Here is a 20,420-nt window from a genome sequence, read left to right as displayed (position 1 = left end):
AAAAAAAATAATACGACAGTGTCTTATTATCGGGGAAACACGGTATGTATAAAGATAATCTCACTAATGTGTATATACACTAACATGTTACTGAATTACTTACAATAAGGTCCATAGCTACCCCTTTTTGAAGGGGGGAAGGTAGGGTAATTGGGGTTGACTTGCCCAAGGTCACACAGCTAGTTAAGTGTCAAGTGTCTGAGGACAATTTGAACTCAGGTCCTCCTGGCTTCAAGGCCAGTGTTCTCCCACAGTGTTCGGGGGCAGCTAGGTGGTGCAGTGAATAGAGCACCAGCCTTGGAGTCAGGAGGACCTGAGTTCAAATCCAGCCTCAGACACTTGATCACACCCTCTCCAAAAAGGCAAAAAAAAAAAGTGATCAGGGGGAACTAAATAAATTCTCAAGATCACCCCACACACATCCTTTTTAAAATTTTATTTAAAATAATACTGGACTTATTCCAAGTGTAGATGATGTTTTTTAAACTTTTTTTCACACTGTGTCAAAATCTTCTCCATCAAAATTAAAGTAGGTATTTACAACTGATTTTTCTCATATGCTTGGGCTACAAAATTGGTGGAAAGAGCTGGAATGGCAGTTTTGTAAGAATATGTCTTCTTTATGCTAAACTGTACAAGGGGGAGGGGGAAAAGCTGTATTATTTCTCCTTACTTGAAATTTTTTGAAATGGTACTTTAAGTCAGATCTTCTGCCAATGACTCTACTATAGTATCTTTTTGTTTTGTATTTTGAAATTAATATCATGATGTCCTGAATCTGCAGCAGAAGAGAAACACGAAGGAAGCCCAGATGGAAGGGTCCATCACAACACACTGGGAGCTGAAGGCAATCCCCAGCCCCGGGGAGTTTAGTCCCAGGTTGGCCCTGAAGGTTTTAGCTCCCGGGTGACCCCAGTGACTTTAGCCCTAGGGCGGCCCTGGGATTTAAGCCCCAGGGATTTTGGCCCCAGCAATATCTTCCTTTAGGATTCCTTGCCTCACAGGCTCCACAATCCATTATATTAATCTTACATGCCATACATGTACCTTGAGTTGCTTAGATTGACAGTCTTCTGATTGGTTTCTCCACAACATAGGGTTGACTCCATATGTTAGGTCAGAAATTGTGGGAGACATAGATTGCATGTAATTAAAATTTGGCAAGACTTCCCACAAAAGTTGCGGTTTTAAGAACTCTTCTTTTTTTTTTTTTGCAGTTCACAGTAGACTTCATTAATCTTTTAGTTTACAAGATTCATTACCACAACTCCTTGAGTTTCAAATTTTCTCTCCCTCCCCCCCCCCCCGTCCCCAAATGGCAACATACAATCAAGTATAGTATCTGCAAATACTTTCACATTAGGCAGGTTATAAAGAAGGATTGTAACAGATGGAATGAAGAATGGGAAAAAGGAAACAAAACCAAACAAGAAGACGAAAAAGGGCAGGTAGTTTACTTCAGTCTGGGTTCAATCACAGTTCTTCTCTGGATGTAAACATCTCTCTCCATCATGAGTCTTTTGGGTTTGATTTATGTCTCTAGGTTGCTGAGAAGAGTCCAGTTTATCAAAGTTGGTTGTCACACATACATTGTGTGGGTAATTGTGTACAAATTCCTCCTGGCTCTACTCTTCTCACTCAGCATCAGTTCGTATAAGCCTCTCCATGTAAATATGAAGTCCATCTGCTCCTCTAAGAACTCTTCTCATTCTTCTCTTGCTTCTTGTATCTGAATGCCAAATTTTCTATTCAACTCTGGTTTTTTCATCAAGAATGCTTGAAAGTCCTCTATTCTACTGAATGACCACATTTTCCACTGAAACATGATACTCAGTTTTGCTGGGTGGGTGATTCTTGGTTTTAATCCCAGCTCCTTTGACCTCCAGAATATCATATTCCAAGCCCTTCGATCCCTTAGTGTAGAAGCTGCCAGATTCTGTGTTATCCTGATTGGGTTTCCACAATATTCAAATTGTTTCTTCCTGGCTGCTTGTAATATTCTCTCCTTAATCTGGAATTCCGGAACCTGGCTATAATATTCCCAGGAGTTTTCTTTTGGGGATCTTTTTCAGGAGGTGATCAGTGGATTCTTTCAACCTATATTTTGCCCTCTGGTTCTAAAACATCAGAGCAATTTTCCTTGAGAAATTCTTGAAGGATGATTTCTAGGTTTTTTTTTTTAATCATGGTTTTCAGGTCAGTGGTTTTCCCAATGAGATATTTCACATTGCCTTCTATTTTTTCATTTATTTGGATCTGTTTAATTGATTTCTCATAAAGTCACTAGCTTCCATTTGCCCCAGTCTAATCCTGAAGGAATGATTCTCTTCAGTGAGCTTTTGAGATTCTTTTCCCATCTGGCAAATTCAGCTTTTTTTTTTTTTTGCTTTTTGGAGGCACAATTAGGGTTACAGCTAGTTTTTGTGTTAAGTGTCTGAGGCCGGATTTGAACTCAGGTCCTTCTGACTCCAGGGCCACTGCTCTATTTACTGCGCCACCTAGCCACCCCTAAAATTCAGCTTTTTAAGGCATTCTTCTCCTCATTGGCTTTTTGGGCCTCTTTTGCCATTTGAGTTAGTCTTTTTTTAAGGTGTTATTTTCTTCAGTCAGGTTGTTGACTCTCATTTCATAATTTTCTGGCATCATTCTCATTTCTCTTCCCAATTTTTCCTCCACTTCTCTTACTTGGTTTTCAAAATCCTTTTTAAGCTCCTCTATTCTAACCAGCTCGAATTTTTCTTGGAAGCTTTTGGTGCAGGAGTTCTGACTTCTCTGCCTTCCTCCTGTTCCATGCTTTGATCCTTTTTGTCCCCAAAATAGGAGTGTAAAGTTGGATTGCTCTGCTTGCTTTGCTTCCCTCATATACTCATTTTGCCACTCAATTAATTGACTTTTGAGCTTTTTGCCACAGTGGGACTCTGCTACCTGACAGGGGAGCTTTATCCCAAACGCTGAGGTTTTCTCAGCTGCTGGAGATGTTAGTTAGGTGCCCTCTCTGAAGCCTCCCCACGCTCTGGCAAGCTGTTCACGCACTCCAGGACCTCCACCCTAGAGAGCGATCCAGATCCAAGCAGGTTAAAGCAAGAGGTATTACCCCTCAGACTGGTTGCTTGGTCCCCCTACAATCTGCAGGCCAGGAGCTGAAGCTGTCACGTGGTGGCAGCTGCATGGCTGCAGTGCCTCAGCCACTTCTTCCTCCAGAGGGTAAAGGCTGGATAGCACTCCCAAACTACTGGATCCCAAAGTCCACACTGCACTGACTTCTCACTTTGTCTTTTATCATCTATGTGTTGATAATTCTGGAAACCACCACAGCTGCTGGTGATCTGAAGTCCCTCCAGCCATTGGCTGGTCAGGCCACCCTGAGGCTAAAACCCTGGGCTCTTGCAGGGCTGGGCTTGGCTCCCAGAGGGCTGCACTGGCTGCTTCCTGATGGCCTGCTAGACTGTGTTCAGCGGGAGGCTAGCTTCTCTCAGTCATTTTATGGGTTCTGTAGCTCCAAAGTTTGTCTAGAGTCATTTTTTACATGAATTAGAGGAGGTGCAAGCCAGATCCCTGAGGAAGTCCTGTTTTCACTCTGCCATCTTGACTCCACCCCCAGAGGCAAGCCCACACACATACTTATAATACATACAAGAGGGGGAAAAAACTGTTTTCCACCAAAACTGATAACAGATGTCCTATCATTTCTTTAGTGTCAATTTGGAATCAATACTCACCATTCTCGAGTAATCCGAGTCTGCAGCTCTGGTAAGAGAAACTGCCCATGGAAACAGTAGATAGAAGAAATATTGGAGAAGATACCAGTTGTTACTTCAGATGGAATACCAGCTTCTGCCAACTTGGTGCAAAAAACCTGCAGTTGGACAATCAAGAAATCACTCAATGAAATATGTTTAGATCATTCATTTCTATCTAATGTGAATTACTTGCTTTGGGAAGGAACCATTAGGACTATTTGCTTTGAGGGCAAGTTTGTTTCATGATTAAAAAGAGATATACTTTGTATTAAGTCATATACATTCTTTCATCATTTAAACTGGTTCAAAGGAGTACACTGCTTAAAGGGAAGTTGCAGTCAGGTCCAGAGGTATGGCATAAAAGAAAGTGCAATGGATTTAGAATAAAAAGACCTAGGTTTGAATACCAGGCTTCAAGTCTCTTCATTTTCATAATGAAAGGGTTCAGTAGATGATCTTTGAGACTCCTTCCAGCTCTAAAATCCCATGATTCTAAATATAGATTTCTAGGACCCAAGGGCTATGTAAAAATAGGAGTATTCTCCATTAGAAACAAAAGTCTAGGAATGGATGAAACCTCTAAGAAAATGCAGGTTTATCTGAAAGAATAGGATGACATTTGATCTGCCTTCAAATTGCCTAGTATGTTTTGTAAAAAAGAATCCTCAGGCTTTACTTCTCACATTTGGTTTTACGTGTGTATGGATATATATGTATGTATACATATATACACACATATATTCTTGAGGTTTTCTTTTATTTATTGAGCTAATTATAATACTTTATATTTTACACAGCCGTTTCACATCCATAATCTTGCTTGATCCTTATAAGAGCCCCAAGAAAGGAGTAGAGCTTGGGTGATTATTATTCTCAATTTACACAAAAGGAAAACTAAAGCTCAGAGAGAGGAATAAGTGTCCCAAGCCATCCACCTAAAGGAATTTCTGGTTCCAAAGTTCAAGGGCTCTTCCCACTCTAGGACACTGCCTGTACAAACAAAGAAATATCATACTATTTGCCTTTCCAACCATATTCTGAAAAGTGGTTCAAGATCATACAGGATAGAAGATTAGGCACTAAGCAGAAAGCTAGCAAGAGGAATTAATCTTTAGTTAGCAGAAACCTTTGACCTATTCTCAAACTGAAATAAATGACTTTATTCTTTATATTTTAAAATTACTGACATATAATTTTTGGGCCACTTCATAATCATTTCTGAATATACTCATCCTTTTTCACCCCCTCCCCTCTCCAGGGAGCCATCTCTTATGTAATACAGTAACAGGAGGATGGGTTAATCTATGAAGGCTCCATTCCTCAAGAGCAGGCTTGGACGTGTCCTTCCTGGGGGGCTAAATAAAGCCAGATTACAGGATCAGAGAGCATTGAGTCCAAGGTTTTTTACAGCTTCACAGCTGAGGAAACAGAGGTCCAAAGAAGCTAAGTGATTGCTCATGGACAGCACAACTAGGAAGCATCTGAAGTGAAATTTGAACCCAGGGTTGGGTTTGTTTTTTGTCTTTTTACTCCAGTGATCTGCCAAGTATACCATGGCAACTTTAGAATCTTGTTTCCAGCACATATGACTGAGGACTGGGCGGTTTATAACAAATATGCTTCTAACTTCCTATGGAGTCAGGAGGTACAAAGAGAGCCCCAACTAGGAGGGATGTAACAAGCTCTCAGCCTCCTTTACTTCTGGGCAATGAATGAAGCAAGAACTTCTGTGAGGGCTCAGTGGGGAGAAGGGTGTCTGACAAATCTTGCTCCTGGTCACTCTCTGTGAGCATATAGTACCTCTGTTTCATTTGAGGTCTCCCTGTCTCCCTTCCTCCCTCCCTCCCTCCCTCCTTCCTTCCTTCCTTCCTTTCTTCCCTTTTTTTTGTAGGGGGAAGGCAGGGAAATTGGGGTTAAGTGACTTGCCCAAGGTCAAATGGCTAGTTTTTGTGTTAAGTGTCTGAGGCCAGATTTGAACTCAGGTCCTCCTGACTCCAGGGCCGGTGTTCTATTCACTTCGCCACCTAGCCGCTCCTGAGGTCATTCTTTCTTAATCTTGGGTGAACAACCACTCAAAGAAGGGCAAACCCAGGAGACTATATGACTTTGAAAAATAAATAAGAGACATTAGCAGACTCTCCCAGAGGTGGTCATGGTGGGTGCTAGTGATAGTGGCTGACTATAAGGATGTTCCTATAAAGAGATGTATACTCACCTGAGGAGGGCAGTAGTTTTAGGAAGTAAGACCACTGATGGAAGAGATATGTCAGTTGTGTATTCCATATCTATTCTCAGGGTCCACAGAGAGCTACAGTTAAAGGAAATTTCATGAAAACTCCAGGAAGAAAAGGATTCCTGGGGCCAGGATTTGTGAGTTTGCCTTTTGGTTATACATGTTCTCTATAGTATGTAGCACAGCAGATAAAGCTGTGTCAGGAAGCCTTGAGTTCAAATCTGGCCTCAGCTACTTTACTAACAGTATGACTGTTAACAAGGTACTTAAGTTCTGTCTGCCTCAGTTTCTTCAACTGTAAAATGATAATAGTAATAATAATAGCATCTACCTCCCAGGGTTGTTATGAAGATAAAATGAGATTTGTAAAACACTTAGGACAGAACCTAGCACATAGTAGGTGCTATATTCTTCCTAGGGGATCTTGTATGTGAAGAAGGAAGATGTATCCCATTCATTTGATTGACTAGAGGAGCAGAGGGATTATCATATGCCACTTACTATTATTAGACCCCCCCCTTAGTAAAATGTCCTTAACTAAAAAGCTTAAATTAAATCTGGTTGATTATCATTGGGAAGCACACCAATGGGGTCACATAAGCAATGGTACTAGAAATCAACTTCTCTAATTCTAGAACTCTGAACAGTAGTCATCAACTAAGTTCTTTGGGGAACCCAACTTATAAATTCAATTCTAAGTTGGGGGAGCAGCACAGAGAGGGTGCTGCAATAATTATATTAGATGAACTCAGATGGGGATCTGAAACACTTGCTTTACATTCTCTACCAGTTAAACATTTGCTGTTCCCAGCAAATCAACTGAATAGATTTTAACAAAGTCCATAGTCCTGAGTCTCTAAAGACTTGGAAAAGTTTTAAGCACTTGGGGACATAAGTCATCCAGAGTGGATGCTACATTGGTAGTTCCCTCTTTTGACTTTCTTGACTTCAATATTATGTGTCACCTTTACCCCTAAATATCCATGAGACCTTCTCACCCTGGAGCATCTCTTTACCAAGCTGGATACCTTCTCTCATTGGCGAGTTCCTCCTGGAGCCTCCATTTTCATGACAGCAACCTTCACTCCCCTCCTAATTATGCTTTTGACTTTTTAGACTTCAACACTATGCCTGGCCCTTTTACCTCCCCACAAACATCCTCCATGTTCCAGTTCCTGTTTGTGTGTGGTCTTCCCCCATTAAATCAAGCTACCTGAGGGCAGGGATTGTCTTTCTTAAGAGTTTGGCACAGTGCTTGACACACCATAAACTTCTAGTCTTGTCTTGCCTTGCTTTGCATAGCTTTGCCTTGTCTACTGATGGATGAACCAAACTCATACAGTCACCTAAGTGCTCCCCTCCCGAATAGCAATATTTATAGATACATAATGACCAGGTGGGAGAGACAGCATCTTTCCTTTCCTCATTCACAGTCACAGAAGCTCTTGCTTCACTGACCACCAAGAAGGAAAAAAGAAAAAAGTATCAAGGCAGCAGTTTTTGCTGTGAATTCATTTCTAGCTCAGCATCTCCTGAGGCACTGGTTCTGCCAAGTCAACAGCCACTTAAGAGATTGTTCATCACATGGTACCAGCCCGTCAGTCACACACTGCCAGAACAAGCTCCCAAAGTTCAAATGTTGGACTGTCAAGAAAAACATGTGCATGCTCAATATCAGTGGGGTCAAACTCAAATAGAAACGGGGAGGGGGGTGCATATTGACTTAGGAAACCACAAATTAACATTATCTCCACTGCACTGTATTTTTATTTATTTTGTGAAACATTTCCCAATCACATATCAATCTGGTCGAACTTCCAGGGAGTTTTGTTGGTGGCTCCAAGTCTGATACTTTTGCTCTATAAAATTCATCAAGAAAGGCAAATTCAAGCATATCATAAGGACTAATTCCACACTGATCAATCCCCCCATTATACAAAGATTCAAAAGAAGGGCAACAATTCAACAGTGTCTGATAGTACATGCAATATTCCACATCCAGAGATTCCCTCTGCCCCCCCCCCCCCCCCACTTCAATGACAGACTTTCTAGACCAGGACAAGTTTTCATAGTAGCAGCTTTTAGATCATAGGGTTCTAGAGTTTAAAGGGACCTTTTATCTTGCCCAAAGCTACAAAGTCAGTGAAAAAGCAGAACCCATGTCCTCTGACGACAACATGAAGATAGTCTACTTACAATAGTTTAAAAACAACAGAACATGTATTCACTTTTTTAAAAATGCTCAGCTTCAGGAAAAGTGCTAAATTCTAAGAAAGAATAAAGAAACTAATTTAAACCAAAGTTTAATCTACCTGGTCCAGTAGGTGCAATCTTTTGACATAGGCTTCTTCAGTGTGGAGGAGTTCATTAGCAATGTTGAATAACTTCTGTGGCTCAGTACACTGAGGAGAAGAGACAAATGATCGTACTGAGAAGATCAGCATATTAAAGGTAACCCTCTTACAATGATTAAGTATCAAATGGGAAAACACACATAAATGTTTTGTAAACCTCTAAATGCTCTATAATTCATTAGTGATTATTTTAATAACATTCCACAAATCTTAACACTGCAAGACAAGATACTTCTTCTATGAGATGGTTTTGAAAAGTAGACACTCCAGTGAATCTTAAAGGGATTTATTTTCCACACCACTATTATTATTCAAATTGGAATAGTATTATCTTTAGTACCTATGTTACAAGATTGTCATAAGGATCAAACAAGATACTGTACCAAAGTGCTTTGTAAACTTTAAAATGCAGCATAAAATCCACCTGTTATCACCACTATTTTATTTTAAAGAATAATGATTATTATTATAGATGATATTTATATAGTACTTTAAGACTTACAAGACAGTTTAGCATAGCACTTATTCAGTCCTCACTCTGATTCTGTGATGTAGGTATGCAGGTATGCACACTAGGTATTTCTATCTCCATTTTACAGATAAGGAAACTGAGGCTTAGAGAGGATAAGCAGCTTGCCCAACTTCAGAGAGCTAATACATATCAGAAAAGGAATTAGAACTTATATCTCTCCTGTCTCCCAATCCAGTGATTTTTTTTTACCTACACTATGATATTCCTCGAATAATCATACTATAAATTTAAGAAAACATCTGCTACTTATTGGCCACTGACATGTAATATCAAGCAGCAAAGAGTAAGATCAAGTATAATACATAACAAAAATGGTTTTTTCTCAAAAATCAAATATGGAATAAAAAAGATAGGTAAAAAGAGAGCAGATACTTTGCTGTGCAACCAGAGCTGTCACTGGAGTAGGACATTGTTCAGGTTCAGCCTAGTCTCTTCTTTTTCCAGCCTATTTTATATAGTGCTACCAGATGAAGGTGCCTAAAACTGCTTTCTCACTACTCCTCTTCTTGAACTCAATGAGACAACCACTCTGGACTTAGCAAAACAAGCATATGCTCACACTTAAGAGTTTTTAGAGATTTTGCTCACACCCTCCCTCTTCCTCAATACTTATCTAAACCCTAATCCTCTTTGAAGTCTGTTCCACCTATTTCATGTCTCCCAGCCCACAATGATCTCCTCTTTGTTCTTATATCAATTATCACTATTCCGTATTTGAAATACCATGTCCTGCTCTGTGTAATTTTCTTTTTATATCTATGCTCTGTCTCCTAAAGTCTATTGTGAGGTCCAGGATAGTAAAAACTATCTCATGTATTTGTAAACTTAGTATCAAGCACAGGACCCTATCTTCAGTAGGTGCTCAAAAATTCTTTGCTGAATGAATTTACCAAAAGTGGTCAGTGTTTTTTCCTTGTGATCATGGTGCCCTTCCCTTATCCCGGATTACTACTCTTTCTCATCCCTAAATTGGACATTGCTCACTTGGCTTCATACATTTATGTGGCTAAAAAGGCCTACATGCTGGCCTGTTTGTACTTAGAGTAGAAGCAGCTTATATTGGTCTAAAAGCTGTGACTATTCTCTGTTCTGCATGGTGCACAGAGATCTGGGTATAGACACTTACCTTTCCAACAAATACTTGAAGAACTGAGCTTGACCCTTTGGAAATCTCTCTTGTCTTTATATTCCTCTGATTTCTCCTATCTTGCCCCTAATCCCTTGCAGTGGAAACTGTTCTGAAGAGTGAAGCTGAGTAAGGGTGGGGGAGGAAGAATGAAGAACTCAACTTTGGACCCAGGATACATGTTCTAACCACAGGAGGTTGTACCTAAAGGGTTTCCACACTGCTTTGGACATCCATGGATGTGGGATTGTGGCTAGAAAGTAGCTTGGGTACTGTGGCTTTGCCTTTACTGGTTTATTTTTATACTCATTTGAGTAAAATACATCAGAGATTTTCATTGGTCACCACCTAAAGTGAGTTCTTGCCAGAGTTGCTGGAGCAACATCACAAACTGAGTGCAGAAACTTTGCTTCATGATGACCAGCCTCCTCTTCTTTTTCTTCATTCAACAAACAATGACCATAATGCCTTCCTCTGGGTTTAGAGTGCTGTCATTGCAACAAAAGCTATGTCTGGGTCTCAAAGGCTTACAACTAGAGGAAAAGATATGTGCCACAAATATCAATAGTACAGAAAAGAACATAAGGTGTTCCAAGAGGTTTAAGCTTCATGGAAGGATCAACACCTGGAAACCAATCACAACCCTCACCCTCAAAAAACTTACAGGAAAGGAGAGGGAGAAGACATTTCTATAAAGTGAGTCAGCACAATGGAGTAGAAAACACTGGATTTAGAGTCAAAAGACCTGGATTTGAATCCTGGTACTTGGCATTGATGTGATTTTATATAGGAATTAACCTCTCTGGCTCTCAGTTTCCTCATCTATAAAATGGGGGGTGGGAAAGTGTGGACTATTTAGGAATCTTCTCCAGGAATCCAGGCAATATATACTAAGGAATAGAGCAGTTCCAGTGAGAAAGAAAAGGAAGGAATGCTTGTGAGGGGTATTGAAGAGGTGGGATTGAAAGTTCACAGCAATTGATTAGATGTGAGAAGTTCAGAAAAAAAGAAAAAAGAAAGATGATTCTGGAATTCTAAGCCTGGGTATGACTAGAAAGAGCACAGGGAAATCAAGGAGAAGGAGGTGGTAAGTTTGGTATCAAGGCATCCAGATAATGATTTCCAGAAAGTATTGGAAATACAGGTAATTAATTCAGGCAAGATATCAGTACTAGGGATAAAAATCAGTACATAGAGACAGTAGTTGAAGCCATTGGAATAAATGAAGTCATTAAGGAAGAGCTGGTAGAGAGGGAAGAAAAGGGTCTAGAACAGATCCTTAAGGAATTCTTATAGTCAGGGTAAGAGAAGAGGATTACAAACCAGACAGATAGGAAAGGGAGAATGAGGAAAAGTTCAGTGTTATAGAAGCCAGAGGAGTGAGTTTCAAGACAGAAGAGGCAGTTAACCATAAAATGCTGATAAAGATGAGAAAAGGTCATTGGATATGGGCAATGATGATCTTCAAAGGAGAAGTTTTAGTTTAGAAGGGGCTTAAGCCAGGATGTAGGAGATTAAGGAAAGAGCAGGTGATATTATATCTAAATTCTGTATCTCCCCAGCTATCAGCACAGTGCTTTGCACAGAGTAGGCATCAATAGATGTTTGCTGTTGAGGAAGTAGAGACATTGATTAAACCATAGATGGTTTTTTAAAGAAGCATGGCTGTAAGAGGAAGGTCATAAATTGGATAACTATTAAAAAAAAAACAGCCAAAATAGGTCAAAGTCCATTGTTTTCTGGATATGGGAAGTCTGGCAATTACCAAATCTCATTGTAATTTTTTTTATTGTATTATGGAGGTAACTGGGCTGTTCAAGACTATGCCAGAGAAGTATGGCTGTGTTCTCTAAACTGGAAAGGCTGAATATGGGGCTGGAAATGGGCTATATATCTTTTCTCCCAGGAGCAGCCTAAAATAGGTTATCAATGGAGGACTAGATACCAAATTATAAGGTTTTTGGTCACAGCAACTACTGAAAATTGTTTAGTATGGTTTAGAGAGGGCTACAGTCTGCATCAACCAAGGGAAGATTATATATTTCACTGTTCCTTGAGGGCATAGGTAGAGGGGTTTATCCCTGGTAAGGAAAAGGGAAAGTAATAATAATAACTGACATTTATATAGTGCTTTCAAGTTTGCAAAATGCTTACATGCATTTTCTCATTTGATAAGGATGGTCCTTCCTCTGAAACAAAAAATGAGGAGATGATAGGTAAAGAGAGAGAAAATATTTGAAACAGAAAGCTCCCTTTGGAAAAAATCCATCCCAATAAGGAAAGTTAGGAGGCTAGATCATCCTCTGAGAATGAGATCAAGAAGGAGGTTTTGGCCTTTAGGGATATCTGTAATAGAGAGTTTTATTAGAAAGGCAGTTGGGTAATGCAGAAAGTATATAGACTTGGAGACAAAGAACCTAGGTTCAAGTTCTAACCCTTATAGTCTAACAACTTATTACCTGGGTGAGCTTGGTGTGAAGTCTTTCACCCTCTTTAAACCTTAGTTTCTTCAACCGTTAATGAAATGTGTTGGGTTAGCATGTTACAATGGAAAGAGTTATGGATACAGAGTCCTAGGAAGAGTTCAAATCATATTCCTGCAAGTCATATAACCTCTCTAGGTCTCACCTTCCTCATCTATAAAATGAGAGTGACAGGATCAATAACTACTAAGATTCCCTCCAACCTCCTTCTCCTATAACAGACTAGGTTAGATTTTACCTAAAAGGTGACAAAGTTGAAACTTGGTTGGCTGAGAGGTGGATAAATCTCAAGCCCTATATCACCCTTGATACAGCTTTCTGGAAGCCTTTGGCTGTGTTAATGTAGTTTTTTTAGTGACAAGGGGAATAAAAGTTCCATCTATATGGGCTTGATGCACCTCCAACTTGGTGTATTTCTAAAGACCACCTGAGGCCTGTACCTGCCAAATAGAAGTGCTACTATACCTTTGTTGCAAATCCCACCTATGCTAGGGATAAGTAAATGTTCTTTTGTGAACTATTTAATAACTTAAATGTCTCATTTTTTCTGACATTAAACTAGCACTAATAGGGTTTTTAAGTAGCTAAATTTTCTTTTCACTCCAAAATTTTCCCACCTCCCCTTTATATGTGTTGGCATAGCCCAAGGAAGGATTCACAGATTCTGCCAATATATTTTAATCCCCAACAGTGGCCAAATTAATGTAGGAAATGTTGATCTAAGCAACCAGGCATAATTGCTATAGAAATTTCAGCACCAAGTAAAAATGTTTTAGATGTTTCTTCTTGAAAGGGAATTGCAAAAGAAATTCCTATTGGATTGGAGGTCACTCTGGGGACCCTTTCAAATCAAGTCTTATCTTCAATTTCTCTTTCTTAACTTGCTACTTCCACTCAGCCTAAAAACATGCTCAGGTCTCTGAGCACTGGATATGGAGCCAGAGGACCTAAGTCATCCATTCTTATCTGTAAAATGGAGGTGATAATATTCACATGAAATGGGATAAGGTATCCAAAATGTTTGTAAACTTTAAGTAAATGGGAGTTGTTGTTTTTGCTAATAATAATCTCATCACTGGGGATACTAACTTGAATGGTACGATTCACAAGGTGAAATTTAATGGGAATAAATATAAAATACTGTAGCCATAGGAGGTTAAAACAAATCAGTTGCACAAGTATAGGATGAAATGACCTACCTGGTTTGGTAACAGTTCACATGAAAATGACCTTTTAATTGATCATAAGCTCAGTATGAGACAATGGTGTGAAAGCAACTTCTAAAAAAAAATGCTAAGACAATTTAGGATTACAAAAATAGAAATATGGTATTCAGAAAACAGAAAGTAACAACTCCACTGTCCTCTGCACTAATCAAGACACATTTTGAGAACTGTTTTCACTTCTAGGGAACATTTGTTAGAAAAGATACTACCAATTCAATTGTTTGCAGTGAAGGATGATTAAGACAATTAAGCTTCTGAATGACAGTTTGTAAGGGGATATTTACTGTGGAGAAGAGAAAATGAAAAGAGATAATTTTTTTGAAATATGTGAAGACTTTTCATGTAGATGAGAGAATATTTAAGATTTGTATAGTTCCAGAGGGCAAAACTTGACCAGGGGCAGAAAATATAAAAAATAAAATTTTGGTTCAGTACAGGGAAGAACTGCCTTAAAAGCTACAGCTATCTTAGAGTAGCCTGATTTTTGAGGTGTAGAGCTTTCCATAATTAGAAGTTTCCAAGAAAAAGAGAAGACATCTCAGTTTTCTCCATTTTAAAATGAGGAGACTGGGCTAGATGATGTCTAAGGTTTATTCCAACTCGTTCATGTTGATGTGAATCTACATCATAGAGAGATGAGATGGAAGGTTGGATAAGATGGCCTCTACAATCCTTTCCATATCTAAGAATCTTGATTTTAAGATTCAATAGGAAAATTTAAAAGCTTATTTAAAGAAGCCTTGACAGAGCTAGAAATGTCAGAGCTAAAATGAAAGTGATCTTCTGACAGCACATATCTAAAATCTAAAATACATAATTATTTATAACTTTTTAAAGAATGAAATGAGACTTTCAAAATACTCCATCACGAAATAGTTGTCACTAAGACTGCCCAATTTTGTGATCTCCTTAAAATGCTCCCACTGGGGGGAGGGGAGCGGAGCCAAGATGGCGGAGTAGAAGCACAACCTTCCCTCGGCTCCAGCTTCCACCCTCCCCAATCCATGTAAAAAGGGGACTATAAACAAACTTTGGAGCTGCAGAACCCACAAAATGACACAGAGAAGCTAACTTCCCACTGAGGACAGCCTGGCAAGAATCCAGCGCAGTGCTTTGGGAGCAGCCCCACGCCTAGGCTTTAGCCTCAGGGCAGGCCTGACCAGCCTCCGGGCCAGAGGGACTCCAGATCAGCAGCAGCTGTGGCCATTTCCAGATTTATCAACACATAGATGTGAAGGACAAAGTGAGAGGTCAGTGCAGTCTGGACTTTGGGACCTAGTAAGGGGGAGTGCGTCAGCTTTTGCCCCTGGGGCAAGAAGCCGCTGATACACCGGCACAGCCAAGCAGCGCCACATGGCAGCTTCAGCTCCTGGCCTGCAGAGTGTAGGGGGACCAAGCACCAGTCTGAGGGGTAATCTCTCTTGCTTTAACCTTCTTGGATCTGGATTGCAGTCTGGGGTGGAGGTCCTGGGATGTGTGTCCAGCTTGCCAGAGCATGTGGATACCTCAGAGAGGGTACCCATCTAATAACTCCAGCAGCTGAGAAAACCCCAGCGTTTGGAATGAAAGCTCCCCTGTCTGGTGGCAGAGTCCTACTGTGGCAAAAAGCCCAGGGGTCAAGGGACCGAGGGGCGACATGACCAGGCAAAGGAAACAAAGTAGACAGAAGATTCCAACATTAGACTCCTATTTTGGGGACAAAAAGGAACAAAGCATGGAACAGGAGGAAGACAGTGAAGTCAGAACTCCTGCACCAAAAGCTTCAAAGGAAAATACGAGCTGGTTACAGGCCATAGAGGACCTTAAGAAGCAGATAAGAGAAGTGGAGGAAAAATTGGGAAGAGAAATGAGAACAATGCAAGAAAATTATGAAATGAGAGTCAACAGCCTGACTGAGGAAAATAATGCCTTAAAAAACAGACTGACTCAAATGGCAAAAGAGGCTCAAAAAGGCAATGAGGAGAAGAATGCCTTAAAAAAATCGAATTTGCCAGATGGAAAAAGAATCTCAAAAGCTCAATGAGGAGAATCATTGCTTCAGAATTAGATTGGAGCAAATGGAAGCTAATGACTTTATGAGAAATCAAGATGCTGTTAAACAGATCCAAACAAATGAAAGAATAGAAGGCAATGTGAAATATCTCATGGGAAAAACCACTGACCTGGAAAATAGATCCAGAAGAGATAATTTAAAAATTATTGGACTACCTGAAAGCCATGACCAAAGCAAGACCCTAGAAATCATCCTCCAGGAAGTTCTCAAAGAAAACTGCCGTGATGTTTTAGTAGCAGAGGGCAAAATGGAGGTTGAAAGAATTCACCAATCACCTCCTGAAAAAATCCCAAAAAGAAAACTCCTACGAATATTATAGCCAGCTTCCAGAATTCTCAAATTAAGGATAGAATATTACAAGCAGCCAGGAAGAAACAATTTGAATATCGTGGAAACACAATCAGGATAACCCAGGATCTGGCAGCTTCTACACTGAGGGATCAAAGGGCTTGGAATATGATATTCCGGAGGTCAAAGGAGCTGGGATTAATACCAAGAGTCATCTACCCAGCAAAACTGAGTATCATGTTTCAGGGGAAAAGATGGTCATTCAGTGGAACAGAGGACTTTCAAGCATTCTTGCTGAAAAAACCAGAGTTGAATAGAAAATCTGACATTCAGATACAAGAAGCAAGAGAAACATGAGAAGGTAAACAGGGAAAAGGAATCATAAGGAACTTATCAAAGTAGAACTATTAACATTCCTACATGGAAAAACAATAATTGTAACTTATGAAACTTTTCTCAGTAGTTGAAGGGATTAGAAATATATATGTATATGTTTATATATGAGGGTATATGGGCATATGAACACATATGTGAATGTGTGTATATATGTTTACAGGTATACATAGATAGAGAGCACAGGACCAATTTAACAGTAAGGAATGATACTTAAAAAGTGAAATTAAGAGGTGAAAGGAATATAATGAAAGGAGATGGGGAGAGACAGATTGGGGTAAACTATCTCATATAGAAGGGGCAAGGGAAAATGGTTACAATGGAGGGGAAGAATGGAAGGCAAAAGGGAATGGGTCAACCTTATTCCCATTGAATTTGGCTTGAGGATGGAATGAAATACACACCAAATAGGGTATCTCACCCTCCAGAAGAGTAGGGGGGGAAGGGGATGAGAGGGGGGATGATGGAAGGGAGGGCAGACTAGGGGGGAGGGAAGTTGGAAGCCCCCACTTTTGAAAAGGGATGGGATCAAAGTAGAAAATAGAACAAGTGGGAGGTGGGATAGGAGGGAGGGAAATATAGTCAGTCTTTTACAATATATCTACTATGTTATTGTTTTGCATTAGCCACACATGTACAACCTATACTGAACTGCTTATCTTCCCAGTAAGGGTGGGTGACAAGGAAGGAAGGGAATGAATATGGAATTGAAAGTTTTAAAATCAAATATTCAAATATATATATACTATTATTAATACCATCTTACATGTAATTGGGAAATAAGATATACAGGCACTGAGGCATAGAGATCCACTGGAAAAGTCGAAAAGGGGTATGGGAGAAAATATGAGAGAGAGCAGATTGGAGGAGGGGATATCCTGTGGGACTGCTATTTTGGGGCGGTGGGTAGGGGAAAAACAGGGAGAAAATTTGTAACTCAAAATCTGGCGAAAACGAATGATGTAAATCAGAAGTTAATAAAGCATTAAAAAAAAAATGCTCCCACTGAAACCATCTACCTGTTCCTAAATAATGTTGTTGTTCAGTCATTTTCATTTCTCTGTGACCTTATTTGGTTTCTTTTTTTTTTTTTTAAGCAAAGATACTAGAGCAGTTTGCCATTTCGTTCTCCAGGTCATTTTACAGACAAGGAGACTGAGGCAAACAGGGTTAAGTGACTTGGCCAGGGTCACATAGCTTGTTAAGTGTCTGAGGCTGAATTTGAACTCAGGTCTTCCTGACTCCAGGCCCAGTGCTCATCCATTGCTCCACCTACTAATATTTTGGTGCTATTTCAATCATATAGGAAATTCTTTTTAAGGAATGGTTATAATCCAGGTTATAATCCAATGTCCAGACCTTGTGAATCCATTACCAATCAGTCCTCACCCTCTACAGTCCAATGTTCTGGCAGAATTCCAACCTGGCTAATTCTTGCTACATAAAGGTACCCCAGTAATTTTAAATTAATTACAATATTATTTGCTTCCTTTTCTCAGTTGCTCTGTAGGAAAATACAGGGAAGATGCTTTTATCTAGACTGCCAGTGGAAAAAGCCACATCCATGGCTAGCTCAGACACCCAAAGATTTCCATGTGGAAAAATTGCAAAACAGTGATTGCTATGCAAGGTAATTATTACTCTTGCAGCCTATCCAGAGCACTCAGAGCACTGCCCATCCTCAGAACACCAACTGTTGAAAGCACTTCTTCCTGCATTGAAAGGTCAATAAGACTTTAGTCTATAGACTTTCATAGCCAGCCCATATAGTTTCCAAAAATGCCAGCTGTAACTTGGTATGGTCCTTGAAAATTGTAGGTCTTTTTATTTTGATGGTGTGAGTGACCATGTGTAAGAAAGAAATGTTGAGCAGCTTTCAATTTTTCTCCTTCTAGGAAAGGACAATCTTTGGGGGGAGGGAGGGTTTTAGATTTATCCAACAAACTCAGCCCATTCCAAATTAATTCCATATGTTTTTACAGAAGATTCCCGTCATTCCTTCGTATTAATGGTATACTTTCACATATCACTGCATATTCCATTGTCTCCTTTGATCCTCATAATAACCCTGTGAGGCAGGGCAGGGCAGGATTCATTATCCCCAACTGAATAATGGGCCACATTTTGACAGAGCTTCAAGGTTTACAAAGTGCCTTCTTTTCCAAAGCCCTGTGGGGTAGGTAATATAACCATTCCCATTTTACAGGTGAGGAAATTGAAGCTCAGATAATTTAGTTGACGTGATCATTAGTGTCACAACTAGGGTTGGAACCCATTCTTTTTTTAAACTTTAAATCCAGTGAGTGCTCTTTCCTTATACCAGTATTAACAATAATAGCTAACACTTACATAGCACTTTAAGGTTTGAAAAACAATGTCTGTAGGTATGAATAAAATAAATTTCAATTGATCCTAACAACCTTAGGAGCTCTTATTATGACCATTTCATAGATAAGGACATTAAGAGGTTAAGTGAAGTTCCCAGGGCCACAAAGCAACCACTGGAAGTAGTTGAAGGAGGATGTGAACTTAGATCTTCTTGATTCCAAATCTAACACTCTATCCACCAAAACACCTGTGTCATAGTGTCTCCTACCTCGAATGCACAATGCAATTTTAGAATATAGCTTGAATACAGCCAGCTATAATGCTCTCAATCCTGACCTTTTTAGCCCCTTCCTAAAGTTTGAGTATAGTGAGAGGGTAGAGGGAGGGAGGGAGAGGGAGGTAAGGAGACAGAGACAGACACATAGTAGGGACAGAGAAGAAGAATAGAAAGATATAACACCAATGAGATATTCACAGCACCAACAGTGGCTATGAATATGCTAGTATAGTTCTGAATCACAAAATGTAACAGACGCTCCACATATAACACAAACCAAAACATTATTCAAATACCAGAAAGTTGAATCCCAATGCCAGAAAGTCAAATCCGTCACAGCAACCAAGAAGTTGGTACACTTAACCAATGCAGTGAACACTGTCATCACCAAGTCTTCCCTCTGTCAGGCCTCCAAAACAAAACAGGCTCCCTTAAGCGAAAATGCCCCACCTCACTCATGCTAGCTGCTCTGCCTCCACGCTGCTTGTTCCCAGCTCTGCTCATGCTCTCCCCTGCTCCACATTTCCTGTTCCACCCTTTCAGCAAGCTCTTTCTACTGTGGGTTCCATGTGATTACATTTGGCCTATTAAGGGCAGGGAAGGTCTTCAAACTCCCTTAGGCCTATTAAGGGACAGGGAAGATTTTCAAATTACCATTACCATTACAAAAGAGAGATGGAGAGAGGAGAGAGAGAAATGGGGAGAGATGGAGAGAGAGAGAACGAGAATCATGATGCCCAGCTCCATTATCCATTACAAGATTATCATCAGCACCAGGCCCCAAGGTGGACATGAATGCTCTTCCTCTATTCCAGGGGAGAGGACTAAAGCTACAAAAGACTAAATGACTTGACCAAGATCATACAGTCAATGAAAGTTCTGATAAGAACCCAGATCTCCTGAATCCTAGTCCACCACTGATTACATTTGTACTTCAACCTATGTTTTAGTTAGGAGTGTGGTATAGTGGGAAGAGCCTTGGACTTGAGGTGAAAGCAAATGAGTTCATATTCCACCTCTGTCATTTAATACATGATTAATATGGCCTTGAGTGAATCTTTAACATTTGTATCTCAGTTTCCTCATCTGTAAAATGAGGAGGGGGTGACTAGATGGCCTCTACTTTCCCTTCTAGTTCTGAATCTATGATTCTATGATGATGGTAAACAATAACCTCTACCTAAGAAAAAAAAATGAATAAGCAAATTTTTCAAGTGCTGGGTACATTTTGGCACTAAATAAATGGTTTTTGACGTGGATTAAATTCAAGTTGTAGGACAGAGATATTCAAAGTACTTTAACTAGTAGACCCATTTAATTCAACTCAAATCTATCAAGTGCAAAGCCCTGTCCTGAATACTGAACAGGACAAATGACCAGGAATTCC

The 20,420-nt window shown here is 39.9% G+C and overlaps 1 protein-coding gene across 2 annotated transcripts in view; it reads right to left on the bottom strand.

The window, feature by feature from the left end:
* FGD3 (FYVE, RhoGEF and PH domain containing 3) overlaps window positions 1-20,420 on the bottom strand; it is a 189,054-nt gene that overhangs the window by 68,667 nt on the left and 99,967 nt on the right. For both annotated transcript variants that reach the window (XM_069090583.1, XM_069090584.1), the window contains exons 5-6: window positions 8,286-8,375; window positions 3,720-3,856 (exon numbers count right to left, since the gene is read on the bottom strand). In XM_069090583.1, coding sequence (XP_068946684.1) covers window positions 3,720-3,856; window positions 8,286-8,375 — 227 coding nt within the window. The remainder of the gene's footprint in view (window positions 1-3,719; window positions 3,857-8,285; window positions 8,376-20,420) is intronic.

Source organism: Petaurus breviceps, unplaced genomic scaffold (assembly GCF_028583685.1).
Source record: "Petaurus breviceps papuanus isolate PSGF00001 unplaced genomic scaffold, PetGlider_PUasm1.0 187, whole genome shotgun sequence".
NCBI classification, from domain to species: Eukaryota; Metazoa; Chordata; class Mammalia; order Diprotodontia; family Petauridae; genus Petaurus; species Petaurus breviceps.
Note: the sequence above shows the minus strand (reverse complement) of the source record. Positions and strands in the feature narration are given on the sequence as shown.